We start from the raw sequence: 21,158 nt of genomic DNA, 5'->3' as shown, positions 1-21,158 counted from the left end.
TATTTCACGAATATAGTGACTTGAATTATTTTCTTAAACGATGTAAAATAATTTGGAATGTATAGAATGTTTTAATGTTCATAAATAATGATTACAAGTATTCTCTTATCAAACTACTTTTATAAGATAAATTTAAAATATGTAGACTGTTTTAAACTCATTTTACTTCAACTATATTAAATATGAATGTAATTGTAAAACATAGTGTATATGTATATAACAAACATTGTTTTTTAATACAACATATTTAATTATTTAAAGAGGAGTTACACCGCCTGTGGGAGTTGTTGTTATCCCGATTAGCTGACAAGGGCTTGAAGCTACAGCAGGCTTTAGTTCTTGTACAATTTATTCGTCATTGTGATGAAGTGATGTTTTGGATTCACGACAAGGAAGCATTTGTAACGACCGATGAATTTGGACACGACTTGGAGCATGTGGAGGTGCTCCAAAGGAAATTTGACGAATTCCAGAAGGACATGGCAAGTCAAGAATACAGAGTTACTGAGGTGAACGAGCTGGCGGATAAATTGTTATTAGATGGACATCCCGAACGCGATACCATTTTACGTAGGAAGGAAGAGCTTAACGAATCTTGGCAGAGATTGAAACAATTAGCCACATTGCGACAGGAGAAGCTCTTTGGAGCGCACGAAATCCAGAGATTCAATCGTGATGCTGATGAGACTATGGCTTGGATCGCAGAGAAGGATGTTGTCTTATCGTCCGATGATTTCGGACGTGATCTTGCCAGTGTGCAAACGTTGCAACGAAAACACGAAGGTATCGAGCGCGACTTGGCTGCTCTGGAAGACAAAGTATATACATTGGGTGCGGAAGCCGATCGTCTCGCTGCGATTCACGAAGCTGATCATTCTAAACAGATTCAAGCTAAACGCGCCGAGATTTTACAGTCGTGGGAGAGTCTTACTGCAAAAGCAAAAGAGCGACGCCTCAAACTTGATGAATCCTATTATTTACATCGATTCTTGGCAGATTATCGTGACTTAGTATCCTGGATGAACGATATGCGTGCTATCATTTCCGCAGACGAACTAGCTAAAGATGTGGCCGGCGCTGAAGCCTTGGTCGATCGACATCAGGAACATAAGGGAGAAATAGATGCCAGAGCCGATAGCTTTGATGCAACCACTTTGGCTGGTAATAAACTGCTAGAAAAGAAACATTACGCTGCTGAAGAAGTGGCACGAAAATTAAATTCTCTCGCCGATGACAAGTCATCTCTTTTGAGTTTGTGGGAGAAGAGGCGTATCTTGTACGAGCAATGTGTAGATTTACAACTATTCTACCGGGATACGGAGCAGGCGGATGCGTGGATGGCTAAACAAGAAGCTTTTTTGGCTAATGAAGACTTGGGAGATTCCCTTGATAGTGTGGAGGCACTTATCAAAAAACATGAAGACTTCGATAAATCTCTGGCAGCTCAGGAAGAGAAGATTAAGGTGCTTGATGACTTTGCTGGAAAGTTAATCGAGGGCGAGCATTATGCTGCAGATGACGTGGCGCAACGACGGCAACTGTTATTAGAAAGACGAGCTATTCTTCTTGAGAAATCAGCTCAAAGACGTCGTCGTCTTGAAGATGCATACAAACTACAACAATTCGAAAGAGATTGTGACGAAACAAAGGGCTGGGTCAATGAGAAGCTTAAGTTCGCTACTGATGACAGTTACTTGGATCCCACTAATTTGAACGGCAAAGTCCAAAAACATCAGAATTTCGAGCAAGAACTAAACGCGAATAAAACGCGGATGGAGGAGATGGTAGCTACTGGCCAGGAGTTGATTGAGTGTGGTCACTATGCTAGTGATCGCATACGCACCCGCTCGGATGAAATCGTGACACTATGGGAGAGCTTAACGCGAGCTACAGAGAAGAAAGGTGCGAAATTACAAGAAGCCTCCCAGCAGCAACAATTCAACCGAACAGTAGAAGACATCGAACTGTGGCTATCAGAGGTAGAAGGGCAGCTCATGTCGGAAGATTATGGTAAAGATCTGACCAGCGTCCAGAACTTGCAAAAGAAACACGCGCTTCTGGAGGCTGACGTAGGCTCTCACGCGGATAGGATCGATAGTATTGCTCAAGCGGCCGAACAGTTCGTTAAGTCAGGCCATTTTGATGCTGATAATATCAAAACTAAGCAGGATCAATTACAAACTAGATACGCTGCCTTGCAGCGTCCTATGAGTGTAAGAAAGCAACGACTCCTCGATTCGCTCCAAGTGCAACAACTGTTCCGAGATATCGAGGACGAGGAAGCATGGATTCGCGAGAAAGAACCAGTTGCGGCATCTACAAATCGCGGTCGTGATTTGATTGGCGTGCAGAATCTTCAGAAGAAGCATCAAGCTGTTCTAGCCGAAATCAACAATCATGAGCCAAGAGTGGCCGCTGTTTGCCAAGCAGGTTCGACGATGTTGCAAGAGGGACATTTTGCAGCCGAGGAAATCAATCAGCGACTGGCAGCTTTAGATGAACACTGGGGACAGCTGAAAGATAAAGCTCGACAACGTAAGAATGATTTGGATGATTCTTTACAGGCACATCAATATTTCGCTGATGCGAATGAAGCTGAATCATGGATGAAGGAGAAACGTCCTATAGTGATGAATGGCGATTACGGCAAGGACGAGGATAGTTCAGAGGCTCTTCTGAAGAAACACGAGGCCTTAGTCAGCGATCTGGAAGCGTTTGCAAGCACCATCGCAGCGCTGAGAGATCAAGCTGCGGCGTGCAGACAGCAAGAGACACCTACAGTCGACATCACCGGCAAAGAATGTGTCGTAGCCCTCTATGACTACACTGAGAAGTCTCCCAGAGAAGTATCCATGAAAAAGGGCGATACTTTAACTCTGCTCAACTCCAACAACAAAGATTGGTGGAAAGTCGAGGTAAATGATCGTCAAGGTTTTGTACCAGCGGCATATGTAAAGCGTGTGGAACCTGAGGCGGGTCTTAGTGCATCTCAACAGAACTTGGCTAGGGAGCAGAGCTCAATCGCCGCGCGACAAGCGCAGATCGAAGCGCAATATGATGATCTCTTGCGTTTAGCACGCGAACGTCAAAATAAGCTTAACGAAACAGCCAAAGCTTATGTATTGGTGAGAGAAGCCGCGGAATTAGCTACTTGGATCAAAGACAAGGAGAATCACGCTCAAGTGCAGGATGTAGGCGAAGATTTAGAACAAGTGGAAGTTATGCAGAAGAAGTTTGATGACTTTCAGGCTGATCTTAAGGCGAATGAAGTACGTTTGGCTGAGATGAATGAAATCGCCGTACAACTAATGAGCCTTGGGCAAACTGAAGCGGCATTGAAGATTCAGACGCAAATCCAGGATCTGAACGAGAAATGGACCAGCTTGCAAACGCTCACAGCAGAACGAGCTAATCAGCTTGGTTCTGCTCACGAGGTGCAACGATTCCATCGTGACGTTGATGAAACGAAGGATTGGATTCGCGAGAAAGATGCGGCATTAAACAATGATGACCTTGGCAAAGATTTGCGCAGCGTTCAGGCTTTGCAACGCAAGCACGAAGGACTGGAGAGAGATCTGGCAGCTTTGGGAGACAAGATCAAGCAACTTGATGAGACAGCTAATCGCCTAATGCAGTCACACCCAGAAACTGCTGAGCAAACATACGCTAAACAGAAGGAGATCAATGAAGAATGGACTCAATTGACGGCCAAAGCTAATAGCAGAAAGGAGAAACTTCTGGATTCATATGATTTGCAACGTTTTCTCAGTGATTATCGTGACTTGATGGCTTGGATCAACTCAATGATGGGCTTGGTTGCTTCCGAAGAACTTGCATCGGACGTCACAGGTGCCGAAGCATTGCTCGAACGTCATCAGGTAAAAATATTCTCCATTGTAATATGATCACAGTCATTATCACAATCATTTTTTGACAAATCCTTCACCAAATCATTTAAATTATAGAATCACAGAGCAGAGATAGATGCGCGATACGGCTTACTTCCAGAGGTATAAGAACATTTGAGCATGCAAGAGAATCGCGAAATTGCCTGGCGAAATTGCCGAGAGTGCCTAAAATTAATTTCGCGTTATCCGTCTCGTTGATAACTTTTTCTTTTATTATGAAAAAAAGCTAATTGATCTTGTGCCGATGTTTTGCAATGAAAATACTGCTTATTAACAGTTTGAGTATTTTCAATGCTTTTATATATATATACACCATTCAACAAAAAATAGGGAACACTTTCGACATGCTTCAAATTTGCGCAATATTCAAAACACCGTAATTCGATGAAAAATCATTGTAGACAAAAAATCAAAACATTTGAAAACTTGAAATCTCTACTTTTGAAATCGGTAATTGATATTTCATTCTAACTGATCCTTTACCGAGCTATACGGACACAAATGGATACTCGTCAAATCTGAAAATTTTTTATGAACTTTACAAAAATTTATAGCGTAAGGTCACACAAAAATACGGTACAACAGTTGAAAAAGTGAATCTTTCTTTTCATCTTTTGCTCTTTTGCTTTTTTATTGAGCGAGTTGATTGAGTAGTACGATTTTTTTCACCGAGTTATTGAATGTTAAAGCAAAAATGATTATTTTTGCTTGTAATAAAGTTTTTACATACAAAATGATTTGAAACATTCAAAAGTTAGTTTTAAGCTTTAAAATGCTTATTTCAAATATCGCTTCGTAATCATTTTTCACAGAAATACATAAACCTTGATTTTAATCTTTTTTATGCTAATTTTAAATGATCATAACGAGATTTTTAAAAAATCATTTTAACGATTGAAATTTCTACTTTTGAAGTAATTGATGTTCGGTAATTGATGTTTTAATCCGATTGATTCTTTACCGAGTTATACGGACACAAATGAATATCCGTTAAATCTGAAAATTTTGTATAAATTTTATAAAGATCTATAAAATCCATTCTATAATTGCAAAAGCGTAGTTGTAAGTGATTGTAATTGTAAAAATAAATCAATCACAATCAAATATGAAGTAAATATTCGATTGTGATTAATCAATATTGTGCATATTTATTGTGAATAATCAATTCTTATACAACTACAACCACTTACAACTGCGTTTACACAATTGTAGAATGAGTTTATAGTAAAGTAAAAATAAAAAATGCGGTTTGCAATAGTTGAAAGAGTAAATTTTTATCTTCAATTTGCTTTTTTATTAAGTGTTGTACGATTTTTTTTCATCGAATTGTTGAACGTTGAAGCAAAAAATGATCACTTCTGTTTCAATGTCAAATAAATCGGTGAAAAAAATCATCATACAATGATCAATAAAAAAACAAATTAAAGGTAAAGATTCACTCTTTCGACTGCTATAAATCGCATTTTTATATAATTTTTACTTTATGTCATAAATCTTTATAAAAAGGTCTTTATAAAAAGTTTGTAAAAAATTTCAGATTTGACGGGTATCCATTTTTGTCTGTATAGTTTCATAAAGGATCAATCAGATTGAAATATCAATTATCGATTTCAAAAGTAGAGATTTGAAGCTTTCAAATGCTTTTTTGATTTTTTTGTCTGCGATGATTTTTCATCGAGTTATAGTGTTTTGAATATTGCGCAATTTTGAGCGTGTTCGAAAGTGTTCCTTTTTTTTTTTTTTTGAGTAGTGTATGTATATCGCGTAATTACTACCTTTCTGCTTATAATGTCTATTGCCGAATGAATTTAATTAAAATCACATAACAAACAAAATTGTGTAATACTCGAAAACCGAATGACAAATCACTTTGTAAATTTTATTTGTATATTTTCTTTTTATAGGAGCACCGGATGGAGATAGATGCTAGAGCAGGTACTTTCCAGGCGTTCGAACTGTTCGGCCAACAACTATTGCAATCTAGCCATTATGCTAGCGTGGAAATACTGGAGAAACTTGAATCTATGGCAGAAGCCAGACAAGAATTAGAAAAAGCTTGGATTCAACGACGTATGCAGCTCGATCAGAATCTCGAATTGCAATTGTTCTGCAGAGATTGCGAGCAAGCGGAGAATTGGATGAGCGCGCGAGAAGCTTTCCTCAGCAGTGCGGACGCAGTAGACAGTAGTGACAATGTTGAAGCTCTCATCAAGAAACATGAAGATTTTGACAAAGCAATCAACGCTCACGAAGAGAAAATTGCTACCTTACAAACTCTAGCCGATCAGTTAATCGCTGCCGAGCATTACGCCGCTAAACCCATCGATGAAAGAAGATGCCAAGTGTTAGATCGCTGGCGACATTTGAAGGACGCTCTTATCGAAAAGCGTTCGAAGTTAGGCGAATCTCAGACTCTACAACAGTTCTCTCGAGATGCTGACGAGATGGAAAATTGGATTGCTGAGAAACTTCAGTTAGCGACCGAGGAAAATTACAAAGATCCCGCCAATATACAGTCAAAGCATCAGAAACATCAGGCATTTGAAGCCGAATTGGCAGCCAATGCAGATCGAATTCAATCGGTACTTGCTATGGGAGGCAATTTAATCGAAAAGCATCAGTGTGCCGGGTCGGAGGATGCGGTTCAAAAAAGATTGGCATCTATTGCTGATCAGTGGGAATATCTTACGCAAAAGACCACGGAGAAGTCCATGAAGCTGAAGGAAGCCAATAAGCAGCGTACTTATATCGCTGCCGTAAAGGATCTTGATTTTTGGCTTGGAGAAGTCGAAAGTTTGCTTACATCCGAAGATGCCGGCAAAGATTTAGCCTCTGTGCAAAATCTTATGAAAAAACATCAACTTGTTGAAGCAGACATACAGGCGCATGAGGAAAGAATTAAGGATATGAATGCACAAGCCGATTCATTGATCGAGAGCGGTCAGTTTGATGCCGCTGGTATTCAAGAAAAACGCCAGAGTATAAATGAACGTTATGAGCGAATTAGGAACTTGGCAGCACATAGACAGGCGAGACTTAATGAAGCTAATACTTTGCATCAATTTTTCCGCGATATTGCTGACGAAGAATCTTGGATTAAAGAGAAGAAACTTCTTGTCGGATCGGATGATTACGGCCGCGACCTTACGGGCGTACAGAATTTGAAGAAGAAGCACAAGAGATTGGAGGCTGAACTTGGTAGTCATGAACCTGCTATCCAAGCTGTTCAGGAAGCAGGAGAAAAATTGATGGACGTTTCAAATCTGGGAGTACCCGAAATCGAGCAACGTTTGAAACTTCTTAATCAGGCATGGGCTGAACTGAAACAATTAGCTGCCACTAGAGGACAGAAGTTGGATGAATCCTTGACGTATCAACAGTTTCTTGCCAAGGTCGAAGAAGAAGAAGCCTGGATCACAGAAAAACAGCAATTACTTTCCGTTGAAGATTATGGTGATACAATGGCTGCCGTACAAGGTCTTTTGAAAAAGCACGATGCGTTTGAAACTGACTTTGCAGCACACGGTGAACGCTGCAAGGACATTTGTGAAGCGGGCGAAGCGCTGATCAAAGCTGGCAATCATCGAGCAGATGCTATCAGTCAAAGATGCGCACAATTGCGCAACAAATTGGAGCAACTCGGAGCTCTCGCGGCCCGTAGAAAGACACGGCTAAATGACAACTCCGCGTACTTGCAGTTTATGTGGAAGGCTGATGTAGTCGAGTCATGGATTGCTGATAAGGAAACTCATGTGCGTTCTGAAGAATTTGGTCGGGATCTGTCTACTGTGCAAACTCTGCTTACGAAACAGGAGACTTTTGATGCTGGTCTTCATGCCTTTGAACACGAAGGTATCCAGAATATCACCTCATTAAAGGAAATGCTTGTTGATTCTGGTCACGATCAAACACCCAGCATTCAAAAACGTCATGCTGATGTCATTGCTCGTTGGCAAAAACTTTTGGCAGATTCCGACTCGAGAAAACAACGTTTATTAAGAATGCAGGATCAGTTCAGGCAGATTGAAGAGCTTTATCTGACATTTGCAAAGAAGGCATCCGCTTTCAACTCTTGGTTTGAGAATGCCGAGGAAGATTTAACGGATCCTGTACGTTGTAATAGTATTGAGGAGATTCGAGCTCTTCGCGAAGCACACGCACAATTTCAAGCAAGCTTATCCTCAGCTGAAGCTGATTTCCAAGCCCTGGCTGCTCTAGATAGACAAATTAAGAGCTTCAATGTCGGACCAAATCCATACACGTGGTTTACGATGGAAGCCTTGGAAGATACTTGGCGGAACTTACAAAAGATAATTAAGGAACGCGATGTTGAGCTTGCAAAAGAAGCACAGCGACAGGAGGAAAATGATAAATTACGTAAGGAATTCGCCAAGCATGCCAATGCCTTCCATCAATGGCTTGCGGAAACAAGGTTCGCATTTTAAAGAAATTTATTTATTTAGTTATTTAATTAGAAATAGAAATGTAAATAATTTATTTTATTTTATAGAACATCTATGATGGAAGGATCCGGATCTTTGGAACAGCAACTGGAAGCTACCAAGGTTTGTTCAATTGAAACAGATACATTTATCATAAAGATAATTTATGTAAGGTTTATATGTTCATTATGTAATTGTTATTTATATTCAAATTTACAGCGAAAAACTCAAGAAGTTCGTGCACGTCGTCAAGATCTGAAGAAAATCGAAGATCTAGGAGCTATTTTAGAGGAACATCTAATTCTGGATAATCGTTATACAGAACACAGTACCGTAGGATTGGCACAGCAATGGGATCAATTGGATCAGTTAGGAATGCGTATGCAACACAATTTGGAACAACAGATTCAAGCGCGAAACCAGTCAGGTGTATCTGAAGATGCACTCAAAGAATTTTCTATGATGTTCAAGCACTTCGATAAAGACAAGAGCGGCCGCCTGAATCACCAAGAATTCAAATCGTGCCTGAGAGCTTTGGGCTACGACCTTCCTATGATAGAAGAAGGACAACCTGATCCAGAATTTGAGAACATATTAGGTTTTGTCAATTTCAATTCATAGTGTGGCTCTTAATGTGGTACATTATTTTGAACACCCATTTTAATATGTTATTATTTGTAGATATTGTGGATCCTAATAGGGACGGCTACGTATCTCTACAAGAATACATGGCGTTTATGATCAGCAAGGAAACGGAGAACGTGCAAAGTTCAGAGGAAATAGAAAACGCTTTCCGAGCAATCACAGCAGCAGATCGGCCATATGTCACAAAGGAGGAATTATATGCTGTAAGTATTGCAAATACTGTAAAACATTAAAAAATATAATATTAAATATTAAATCTCATCCGACTATACATGTGAGAACATCAATATAAATCAATTTTGATAGTTACTTGGATCTTAAGTGCTTGTATAATTCTATGTGAATTTATATTATGTATTATGTAGTTTTTTAAACTAACGCGCCGAAATAATTTTTCCGTTTTGAAATTCTACTAAGCTATCGCAATAATATCACGAGTTAAATTGATTGGCAATTTAACAATTTGATGCTTTTTCATCTTAGAACGAAAAATTATTAAATGCTAGTCAATTTAACTCATGAAATTACTATGGTAATTTAGTTTGCGTTTCAAGACCGAAAAATCATTTCGACTTGCAGTTTAAAGGATTACATATGTATATAAATTCACATAGAACATTATTATACAAGCACTTAAAAGTTAGACCGTTAAAAAATATATTACAATGTTCTTGTAATCAAAATACAATTTGTATTCATTATTATTTTTTTTTTTTTTTCCAGAACCTCACGAAGGAGATGGCTGATTATTGCGTTGCTCGTATGAAACCTTATGTAGATCCCAAATCAGAACGACCGATAACAGCTGCGTTGGATTATATAGAATTCACGCGCACTCTTTTTCAGAATTAATTATGCATTCATTTTTTCAAGCTTATTAAATTACAATTGCATAAAAGCTATTATATATGTTTTATCTTCAAATACTATGCTTGATTATCTAATACATCTAATAATAATTATCATTTAGAGCATTTATAAAAATTGAAATTTTCTAAGCTAATTAGTTGATAGACAAAAAAAAATATATCAAGAATATATTTCTATGTTAGAAGCAATGTTTTTCCTAACAAGTACATTCTTTACATATATTTTCGAATATTATTCAATCTTCGATTCTTAATTATCTTTAAAATAAATATGCATTTAATATATTATATTATTTTATTCAATAAAAGTCTATAAAACATGTATGCGTGTTTTTAATACTTGTGTAAATTATAGATGTAAATTTCCTTGTGTGAATAATTAATTTTTTTTCATTTTATTTCGCAAGAAAAAATATATATAAAAAATAATATAAAAAAATGTTGCAGAAATGACACTTGTATTTTATTGAGCAATTGGATTCACAACCATTTGAGACTTTTCTTGAATTATTTGTTCAGCACGGTACACTTTCCAAGATACTAGAAAATCCCTAGCCATTTTGAACAAAGTATAATAATGTATAACTAATAATAATATCGTCGATAGTATTTGATACCATTCGGTCACGCCTAATAAAATAAATAATTGAATGTTCACCAATAATAATTGCAATGCCAGTATTGGACTCAGAAGCGTTACTCTGTTATTAAATAAACCCTGCAAGACAATAATATATAATTAATATATAATTAATATCGAGTTTAATATTTTTTGTTACTCATTGATAGAATAAGATTACATACATAAAATCTAGAGTGACTTAGATTACCCGGTTCCGCTGCTGTGCATAAACCTTCAGAACGATAAATTTCTCGATTGTGCCTTACAATTGATCCGTGAGGCCACAATACTGTTTCATTCCATGGTTCGGCATATATGTGATTATTGCGATTTTCTATTTTAATCCATCGGCCCAAATGCATCGCTGCCCTATGTAACTCATCACAATATCTAAAATTCAATTACATACTTTAATTATTATTTTGTGATAAAACAATTTTTACTACGAAGGAATACTTACCTGAAAGGATAAGCTTGAGCGAAGTAAGCACATATCCTTCCGAGCCAGAACAAGATTACATGCTGTACTACCCATAATACATTAAAATGTAAATGCGGAGGTACAAAAATAATAGGCGCAACTACACAAACATATGCGCTACCGGAAGACGAAAATAAAGCTCGCTTTAATCGTCTATTAAAATCGGATCTCAAAGTGGATACTTCTGCTCTAATGGCCGATGCATTTAGTGAGCAATTGTGCAAAGGTTTATCTGTATATGAAAAAGTCATGTTACAATACTAGAGAACACTTAAAAAATTAATAATAGATAAGATCAAAATACAATCAAAATACACATTTGATACATACCTAATATATGTTTTGTTTTTCGTTCTTCTTTTCCATTCGAGAACGACATATCAAAAAATGGTGCTGTTCGTATTCCAAACATAACAAAATATACTGACAAACTTCTGGAACAAATGGATGTCATAAACTATTCACACTTACTTTTAATTTTGAATTACATAATATAAATATAATGCATATATATCGCTATTGGTAGAAAAAAAGATACAAGACAAAAATTAACATTTTTGAGATAATAAAAGAAAATTTATCTTAAAGACTAATATATTTATATTTTATTTATATTTTTATGGAACTACAGATTTGTGGTTTACTTAAAAGTCACAACTCTGTGACAATAGATGAAATGTACACAAAGTATATCTGTACAATGTATCTGTGTTTCCATTAAAAATATATTAATCTTTAATATCAATTTTCTTTTATCATCTCAAAAATATTAATTTTTGTTTTGCATCTTTTTAGAGCATTTGAATTTAAAAACAATGTTTAAATTTAAACAATGACAAATTTTAAAGAATATATTATAATTGAAATGATGAAACATGAGGGAAGAAGTTATAAAAATTGCACATTCATTATCCCAATTGAAATGTTCCAATTTAGAATTTAAAAAATTATTGAGAAGGTCCAATTTTATGTGAGATTGTTACTTTTCTATCAATTCAGCGATATATTAACAATATTATTTATATATTGTATTCATTCTCATAGATACTCACGGATAACATAAATAAAAAATTTTCATAGAATTGTGCTTCTCAATCATATGATACAGGCACCAGCCCAACACGCTCTTTACAGCAACTGATAGAGATGACCTGAAATTAAATTACATAAATACTAAAATATCCTGATTACTACTAAATCTAAATTATTAATAAATCACATACAATAATACCTTATAATATTTCGAATTGCTAATTTTGCGGGTACTGATTGAACTGGCAATGAAACATCAATGATCTGACGTAATAATATGTATAGGAATCTATGTGCCACCATAGTAAAAATAAATATAAGTAAATAAGGATCTATCAAATAAAAATTCTGAAACATACCAAAGAATACAAGTAGGAGTACAATTCTTCTGTTTCCTAAATATATTATAACTATCTTCTTTGTATCATGCATAATAGCATAATCTAGTTTCCATGTGTAATAAATACAAATGTAACATACCATAGTATAACCATTATAGGAATTTGGTAGCCACCATACAGTTCTATATAGATTAAGCAATTGCAGACAAGCTGCAATAATCGAGACAACCAAGGATAACGCTTCAAAGCCCAATTGTCCATCAACTGGAACCGCAGGTATAGGAATGTGCTTTGGTGCCAGAGACCTTCCACCATAAATTTCGTCAAATCTTTTATCATCTGCACTATTGGCACTTGCTCTTTCTCCGCTATTGCTTCTTCCATTGGTATTGACTGAACTAACGTTACCATTACCAGATCTGGCAGTTGATCCAGTTCGATTGACAGCGTTTCGTCTGCCTCCAGGCATGTTTTATATATTCATATCAATTCATACGAGAGATAAAGTTTCCTTATTTCAATAATTTTTATGACATAATAATAAATTGCTGAACAAATCAACGATGTATTCCACGTAGCATAACAAACACACGTCGCAGACAATTTTTGTGTATCTTCTTGAGATGCAAATATTAATATTTTATGTTAAATACAGTCTTTTTTCAAATGCTATTTTTTTTCACATATCGATTATGTCACTCTAAATAAAAATATCAAATGATACGAAGAAGACGTAATACGATACAAGAACACGCTACTTTTAGCATTTAATTAAATGTAGACCAATTTCTTCCGTCTTTCCTTTTTTGTAAGTTAGCTTATGAAAGTGATTTGTGTCTGTTTATATCTATTTATAGGTCTGTTTTCTGTGGTTGAACTAGGTTCCTGCCTGTCTGGTGCAATTAAAATCTAGAGAAACCTGAGAGAGGCCATGCCTAGAGGCCATTCTAAGAGTGAAATCACACGGTGTGAAAAACGACTGAATAGAGAATGCGTCATAGAAGTAACCAATCAGCGTTATTCTGCTGTCACGTTCGTAACAATCTCATTTTGTCCAGTAATAATTTTGAACAGATTTGGAGTAGATAGTAAGGGACACAATAAAAGGAACAGAGAATAAGAATTTCAACCTAGAAATTGTGTATTCCACAATACATGATAAACCTCTAGAGACGTACCTAACACTTCTCCCCAGTGCGGTCAATGAAGGAGGAGTTAGGAATGCCCACAGGCGAAAATGTAAGAGAGTGGAGAGTAACAACGCGCATTGTTCCGAGTAGTCACGCGTGAATCGTCGGCTCCTCCTGTTGATCGACCAATCGCCGCTGTTTTAATTTAAGTGCGAAGCCTAATTTCTAGAAAAACTTAATTTCTAAATCTTAATATTTCAAAGCCTAATTCCAAAGCCTAAAAGTATTAGTTTTCATTTTTTTCTTCTAATTCTATAAGCGTCAAATGTTTAAATCTAGAAGTCTAGTAATAAATAGACTATTAGTAATAATTCTAACACATAAGCACAAATGTCGATATGTCGATTGTAAATTGACTTTGCTAAGGGCGTTTAGTAGTCGACTGTAAATCGATTTTGTACAGATGTTCTTCCAATGTCGACTTTAGGACATCTAGTGCGATTTACGCTCACAAAGCTTAAATGTGGAATCATTTCGTCCTTGTTGTTTAATTACAATTAAACATGGATGAATGCTGTTCATGAGCGTTGTAAGCACGAATCGGATACAACCTAGAATGGTTGACTCAAAGTCGATTTACAGTCTTTAAAGTGGGACATTGTATGACTTAGAGACGTCTCCAACGGTGCGTTCCGTTTCTTGCATAAAGCGCATGAGTATTTAGTGCATGTCATGGAATGCAGGATTCTTAACATTCCGTTTCTCCAATACATTCTATGCGGTTTTAGTAACAGAACGGATTCGCAATGAATTCATGCAGCGGACGACAATTTAAAATTGACTGAATTACAAATGTATTCAATAATTACTGTTACATTTTTTTTGACAAAAGAAGATTTATATTTTTCGAGCAGCATTTACAATCTTATTCTGCAGGAAAAGAAAAATAAAACGTTTTATCAAAATATCCAAAAAGGATGTTTAATACCTATTTCTAAAATATTAGAAATTTAACAAAAATTTTACAGATTATTCTTACATATATTCAACAATTATAACAAAATTCGAAATCAATTCACTGTGAAGCAACTTGAAGTTATAAGAATTTAAAATATAAAGATTTTAAGGTTAGACTTGAGATACTGTCACTGTCAACAATTTTTCATTTTTTTCAGAAATAATTAGTAATAGAAATTCAAAAATATATTTCTGCATTTTAGTTATGAATAAATGATAAGATTCTGTGTACAATCTTTATTATTCAAATCATTTGAAAACAGTATATATTCAAAATCAAATTTCAGAAACTTTTGCTATAATTATATATATAAAACATCCTTAAAATCTGTTATTTTTATTTTCCTCTTTTTTTACTTTCCTATTTTGTAAGAATATGACTAATGTAAACTTAACCTTTATCAAAATCTACTATTTTATATTCAGGAATTTAAAACGATATGAAAAATAGCGATAATATATCAATATATTAATTTTTCAGTATTATATAAATCATTAAAAACCGATATTCTATAGCGGTATACACAAAACAGAGATCCAAATACCAATATTGGATGTTACCGGTATTCAACTGAAATTTTCATAATATGTCAGTATATGCATAATTTTTCGGTAATATCAGAGTATTATATTGTATATATATTATATAATATATGTATATATGAAATGTTAAATTAAAAAAAATTTTAAGTATTCTAAGCACCCTACTTACGTATCTTTAACCTTTACTTTTACCCCTGATTTTGAGTACACTCCCAACCGAACCACCCATAATTTCAGTTTCGGGCTAAAATATGTTGAATACATAAACTGCATGAACTGCTTCAACTCGAGAGATGAGACACTTCATGCGGTCTCATGCACTGGAAGAGGCAGGGTCATGCAATTGGCGGTAGGTTGAATCATGCATGCAGCGAATGTGCATGAAGAGAAACGAAGCTTTATGCTTCTATGTGCATCATACAAGAAACGGAGTTTGCAGTGTGTCGCAATTTCATTTTGATCATGGTTAGATAACGTTACTTTTCCAATGCAGGTAAATGCTGATGTATCTAAAGATGCAATCGAGTTGTTGCTACAAATGCTTCGAAGCATTTTTTGATTGGTCATTTAGTAAAATTCTTTTTTCTGATTGGTCAATCAAATACTATTTAAAGCATTATAGCGGCAACTCGATTGCATCCTAAGTGAACATCCAGAGTTATACTTATTTCATCTAAAACGACTACACAGTCTTTATTTGTACTATTATTCAATTGTGAAACTTTTATATTTAAAATTTTTTAAATTTCATACAATATTCTTTATATAATATACTTTAGAATTTTAACTTTTCAAGTTTTCTATTTAACGTTCTAATAGATGGAAATAGGAAGCCCTGATGCAAAAGCTCTCTATCCTGATATACCACAAGCAAATTTTAAATGATATGCTTTGATTAACATTGCACATCATTTTGGAATTTTATTATATTTGTTATTTAAAACCTGTATCTGATCTTCATGCAAAAGTTGTCAAATAATTATAGGAAACTTTTTAATAATGCGTACTTCTTTTTTTAATTTCTTAATTCTGTTTTTATATTTGTTTTGCAAACGTTTATGTCTCTTTTTCATACACATTCGTAACAATTCTGACTTCAGGGAGTCGACTTCTGTAATTCGAGATCACTCACTTTTCACACTTTCATTTCATGTGAGTTTTGTCGTGTGATTCTGTAACGACAAAGTGAAAATACGATCATTAGACTTTGCCGACTTTGTGGAAAAAAATGTGAAAATGTGAAATGAAACAGTCCGCGGTTCGATTCACGCTCGCACTTAAAAATCATTTTATCCTTGTCATTTATCAAATGTTAAACAAAGACAAACGATGCTCATAAATGTGTTAGCATAAATCATATCAAAGCCATAAAGTTAAATTTATTTTTAATTTTTTTCCAATTCTAGAATTGAAAATGGATGACGAATAAGTCGAACTTCGATTAAAAGTGGTTAAAAGTAAACCGTGAATTATGGAACTGGGCTTAAATGATTTCCTGCCATTATTTACAAAGTCAATCCTGTTGAAAATAAATATCTCTAAGCATTCTTCGTGCAATTCTCATATGTGATTCAAAGATTTCTTCATCCTTTTCATCCAGTAACAAAATTGTTACCATGTATATTGCTATTTGATTTTATTTTTGTCTGGATTATGCAAAATTATATATTTAATCTTAAAACTGTCAATTCAGTCGGCTGTGGTTCCTCTCTCGCTTTATTTCTCAGCCTTTCTTTCTCGGATCTTATCATTCGACAAGAACTTTTTTGCTAACGAACTCCTTTGAGATTGCTTGCAATTGCACCATGATAAAAGTTAGGGAATCTGATACTACAAATCTGTTTAATATTTTATCTTCCAGGTGGGCATTTCTTATCTATATGTTTTAGCGATAAGTATCTTTCGGAAAACGATTCATTTGAACACCTTTCATAGATCTATTATTACCAACCAACTGCTGCACAGGTTACCATCTTACCAATGTCTATATAAAAATTATTAAAATATTTTGCATAATATTATTCATTACATAATAACAAGAAAACATTTATATATAAATATAATGTTTATATTTAATCTGATATCTTCTTCAATAGAATTAAATAATTACTTCACAGAGTTTGAACTCTACAACTATCTAATCTAACCTAACCTAACCTAACTGACTTAACCGGAAGTAAGACATCTAATGCGGAACCAATTAGCACTAGGCATACGCATTGGCGTTAAGGCATGTAGAATAGGGAATATCGAACTGTCCAGAACTCTGGGATATAATATCGAACTTACACATCAGAACTCTGATGGGACTCATTATTCCCTGTTGTTTGTGCCTATTGTCTGTGCCTGTTGTGTTTAAGCCTTTACTTTCTTTATACTTACTCTACACTGTTCTACGCTGAGATCATTTGGAGCGACTCCGAGCAGTTCCCAGAGAGACAAAACAAACAATGCTGTATTTCACAATATATAATTTCAGCGATGTTTTTTCGTTGCAAAAACAATCACAGCTAAGACTATCTTCATCTTCTGATCCCTGAAGACGAAGATAGCCTTAGTTGTAGTAGCTTCTGATTGGATAACGAAAAAACACCCTTGATAGGTTGAAATTTTTATTCTCTTTATTCTATTTGTTGTTCCCTATTCTTTTCATTGTGCGCAGCTCCTAATTCGGAACGTACTTTGTGTTTGGGACTCCTTCCATTTGAATCATGTAGGTGGCGTTTAGATATCTAATAAAAAAATGGCTTTGGGACAAAGGGATTAAGGATCTTGTTAGCAATGTGAGCTTACAAAAAGTCTCGTTGTATGTATATACTATCGCGTTTATTGAGTAAGAAGTGTGTAACAATTATGACATGCAAGTTCACTAGAATTACGAAATTTAGCAACTGATATTTTCCAGGCCAAGGCCCTTATTGACAATTCTTCAAATGAAAGTGTTAGTATATGATGATTATGACTTTAATGCTTTGAATATTACTTCTAATTATATAGAGAAATGGAGATATTTACATGGCATTTCACTGTAGTGCGCTGATATATATTCTATTCATTTTCTGTATTTTACAGATGTTTAGTCCTATACAAATAAAGCATGAATGTACAACCATAGAGGATGTAAACGCAAGTAATAGAATTAATAGCTCAGATAGTTCTTTGTATCCTTTTATCAGTCAAAATATTGGATATAAGCACCGTCAGTTGTCTCAATTTTGGGAACAAACGCAGTTATCAAACGAGGTACCTGCGAAAAATGAAATTCATGATCAACAGACTATGTTCCGAGCAGAAGTAAATATTTACATAATATTGTGACATGTATTTAACAACTTAGCAAGTGATTTTATTCAGTTTTTTTTATATTCAGTTTTATGTATTTTTGTTCTAGGAAGCTGGTAGTTTATCATATATGCAAAATGGCATATTCCTTTCAGTTGATCAAGAGGATGGCAACAATCAAATACAAACAAATAACCAGTGTGATTCCCTGAGTACAAGTAATGTCGTAGTTCAAGAAAACAAACAGTCACAATCTGTACAGGATTTGAATATAGGAAATATTAGTCAAACATTAACAGCACAATCGCTGACTGTAAGAAACAATCGTCTTGGAAGGCCATCCAAAAGTTCTACGGAATCTAGTACAGGAAAAAAGTTAAAATGTCAATGTGAGATTTGCTTCAAAGAATTTGGACACAAAAGTAATTTATTTATTCATATGAGAACACATAATGGAGACAGGCCATATAAATGCAACCAATGTGAAAAGTGTTTTACACACAGTGGAAACTTGGCTATACATATGAGAACGCATTCTGGTGAACGCCCATATGGTTGTCAGATATGTGGAAAAATGTTTAGCCATAGTGGAAATCTTTCCACTCACTTAAGAACTCATTCGGGTGTAAAGCCCTACAAATGTAATGTGTGTGGTAAAGAATTTAGACACAGTGGTAACTTGTCAATACACGAGAGAATACATTCCGGAATTAAACCATTTCAATGTAAAATTTGTGGGAAAGAGTTCCATCACAGTGGTAATTTAACAACTCATATGAAAAAACATCCTGTAAATACAGACACAAATCTAACTGATTGTGAAAACAATCAAAAGCATGTATTGCATACTAGTACTGCAGATGTTAATATTACCGCTTCTTCAAATTATTTAAATAATGTATCTTTAACGCTCAATGATGACATTAAATTAATGCATAATACTAGTAATGTGGTTCCTATAAAGAATGAAAGTACAGAAGATACTGTATTAAATACGATGGGAAGATTAACATCTACTTCTAGTTGAAGGTATACACTATTATTATTATGCAGGATGAGAATATATAATTTGTTACAAATTGATACTATCAATAATTAGATAAAAAATTGAAAACTCAAATTCTTGATGCCTTAATGATAAGAAAGTATCTGTTACATGACTTTTTCAAAATGTAAAATTAATTTTTTCAGTTTTAAGAGATCTTTTTGAACTGTTAACAAATTTTTTGATTTGATGATATTGATTTGTAATAAATTACAATACCTGCACATTAAGGATTTTTTAAATGTCCCTAGTACTTTTTCATTCAATGCTCTACTTGTAAACAAGCAATTTTTTACTGACAAAGGCAGCAATAGCTTTCATTTTCTTTGTGTAATTAAATGATGGTCTTCCTAAATATAATATTATTATATGTATATAAAATTATAAACATGCGTGTTTTATGTAGATTTATTTAAGATCAAGTGGTTCATGATTATAATGATCTGTGATGTTTTTGAGTTACTAAAATAGGATATGAGAGGAGTAGAAACAATATTTTTATTTTAAAAATATCTACCATTTATTTATATAAATAACATGTTCTATATTGTTCAATTATTTGTGTTTATACAAGTATGTTATAATCAATATCAGACTTAAATAAATAAGTTATTATAATTATTATTATATACTCTGAGTATACAAAGTATAACATGTATAAAAATAATAAAAATATATTTGTATCTTATTTTGAGCTCATATGTGCAATTTGAGATATCTAATAAGTGATAAATTGCTCGTTAAAATCTTTATTAGCCATATTTTTATATTTAATTCTTATTGTTATTGAATTTTATTTTAATAAATTATCTTTACTTTCAATTTTTTACATAGTATGTAGCAGATATTGATTGAGTAGTATAATTTGCACAAACAAGATATATAAAAGACTGTAACTTTTAATCGCATATATGCAAATATAAAATTTCAAATCTATCTAACGATTCTAATTATTTTTTTATATAATGTTCAATAATAAATTTTTAAACAAATTTATAAACTTGATTTTTAATAATTTCTTTTTATAGTTACAATTATACATATATACATAATGATCTACAATTTAAATTATCAAATTTAAATTTCAAATATACATATATTCATTATATGTGAAATTTTTATACTATTATTATATTGCTTAATACAATTTATAATTTATACTGGGAATAAATTAAACTACTTACTTTTAAGAAGAAAAATTTGATTCCAATGTATTATTATATTATTTTATGATTAATACTTTAGTTTCTTTTTCATAAAGTATATATATATTTATATATATATAAGCTAAATATAATAACATTATTATATAAAGCTTATTTATATTAGTTAAGAATATAGAATGTTATCTGTCATGTATTAATATTTGTTATAAAGTCATTGGTGTAGACTAGGATATTACAATGTTAACATTATAAACTTGATTTTAGTAAAAAAATTACTGTATATATTATATTCTCCTGTATCTTGTACCATTCATTTTCATCAAATAATTGCTTAATAAAATATTTGTATACAATTAACGTACGACCTTCAAAGGGACAGTCATGTTCCGTGGTAGACGGGCTGCAAGAGATTCTGCTACATTTTCAGAAAGTTCGTACCAAATATATTTTCCAATTACAGGCACATCTTCCAATGGTAACTTGAAGGATACCAATAATGTTAAGCACAGACCATCACCTTCTTGTTCACCGCTAAATTCTACAGACAATAAACCATGTGGTTTATGCTGTGGTACATCATTTCCAAATATTTCCTAAAAAAAAAATTATCTGAATATATATATACATTCGTACAA

General features: G+C 33.9%; 4 protein-coding genes across 4 annotated transcripts in view; 2 read left to right on the top strand and 2 right to left on the bottom strand.

The window, feature by feature from the left end:
* The window catches only part of LOC108687605 (spectrin alpha chain), an 11,251-nt gene extending 1,065 nt beyond the window's left edge, over positions 1–10,186 (top strand). The window contains exons 3-8 of the mRNA XM_018193456.1: positions 262–3,878; positions 5,813–8,340; positions 8,419–8,473; positions 8,570–8,948; positions 9,032–9,198; positions 9,719–10,186. Of these exons, the coding sequence (XP_018048945.1) occupies positions 262–3,878; positions 5,813–8,340; positions 8,419–8,473; positions 8,570–8,948; positions 9,032–9,198; positions 9,719–9,847 (6,875 nt within the window). The 3' untranslated portion in view covers positions 9,848–10,186. The remainder of the gene's footprint in view (positions 1–261; positions 3,879–5,812; positions 8,341–8,418; positions 8,474–8,569; positions 8,949–9,031; positions 9,199–9,718) is intronic.
* A 123-nt stretch (positions 10,187–10,309) lies between these two features.
* LOC108687606 (transmembrane protein 39A) lies at positions 10,310–12,905 on the bottom strand. Its single transcript, XM_018193457.1, has 7 exons — positions 12,480–12,905; positions 12,199–12,347; positions 12,020–12,118; positions 11,298–11,401; positions 10,947–11,199; positions 10,669–10,876; positions 10,310–10,582 (listed from the first exon to the last, which is right to left on the bottom strand). The coding sequence occupies exons 1-7, from the start codon at positions 12,807–12,809 to the stop codon at positions 10,328–10,330; spliced, it is 1,398 nt and encodes a 465-aa protein (XP_018048946.1). The 5' UTR covers positions 12,810–12,905; the 3' UTR covers positions 10,310–10,327.
* Positions 12,906–17,757: 4,852 nt separating this feature from the next.
* Positions 17,758–19,361, top strand: LOC108687598 (zinc finger protein OZF). The gene is made up of 4 exons (XM_018193450.1): positions 17,758–17,836; positions 17,936–17,971; positions 18,103–18,324; positions 18,422–19,361. Exons 3-4 carry the CDS (start codon positions 18,103–18,105, stop codon positions 19,337–19,339), a joined length of 1,140 nt encoding a protein of 379 aa, XP_018048939.1. The 5' UTR covers positions 17,758–17,836; positions 17,936–17,971; the 3' UTR covers positions 19,340–19,361.
* A 1,459-nt stretch (positions 19,362–20,820) lies between these two features.
* Positions 20,821–21,158, bottom strand: part of LOC108687603 (8-oxo-dGDP phosphatase NUDT18) — a 1,633-nt gene continuing 1,295 nt past the window's right edge. Inside the window, exon 4 of the mRNA XM_018193454.1 lies at positions 20,821–21,116. Within this exon, the coding sequence (XP_018048943.1) occupies positions 20,877–21,116 (240 nt within the window). The 3' untranslated portion in view covers positions 20,821–20,876. The remainder of the gene's footprint in view (positions 21,117–21,158) is intronic.

The sequence above is a fragment of the Atta colombica genome, unplaced genomic scaffold (genome assembly GCF_001594045.1).
Source record: "Atta colombica isolate Treedump-2 unplaced genomic scaffold, Acol1.0 scaffold21, whole genome shotgun sequence".
NCBI lineage: Eukaryota > Metazoa > Arthropoda > Insecta > Hymenoptera > Formicidae > Atta > Atta colombica.
Note: the sequence above shows the minus strand (reverse complement) of the source record. Positions and strands in the feature narration are given on the sequence as shown.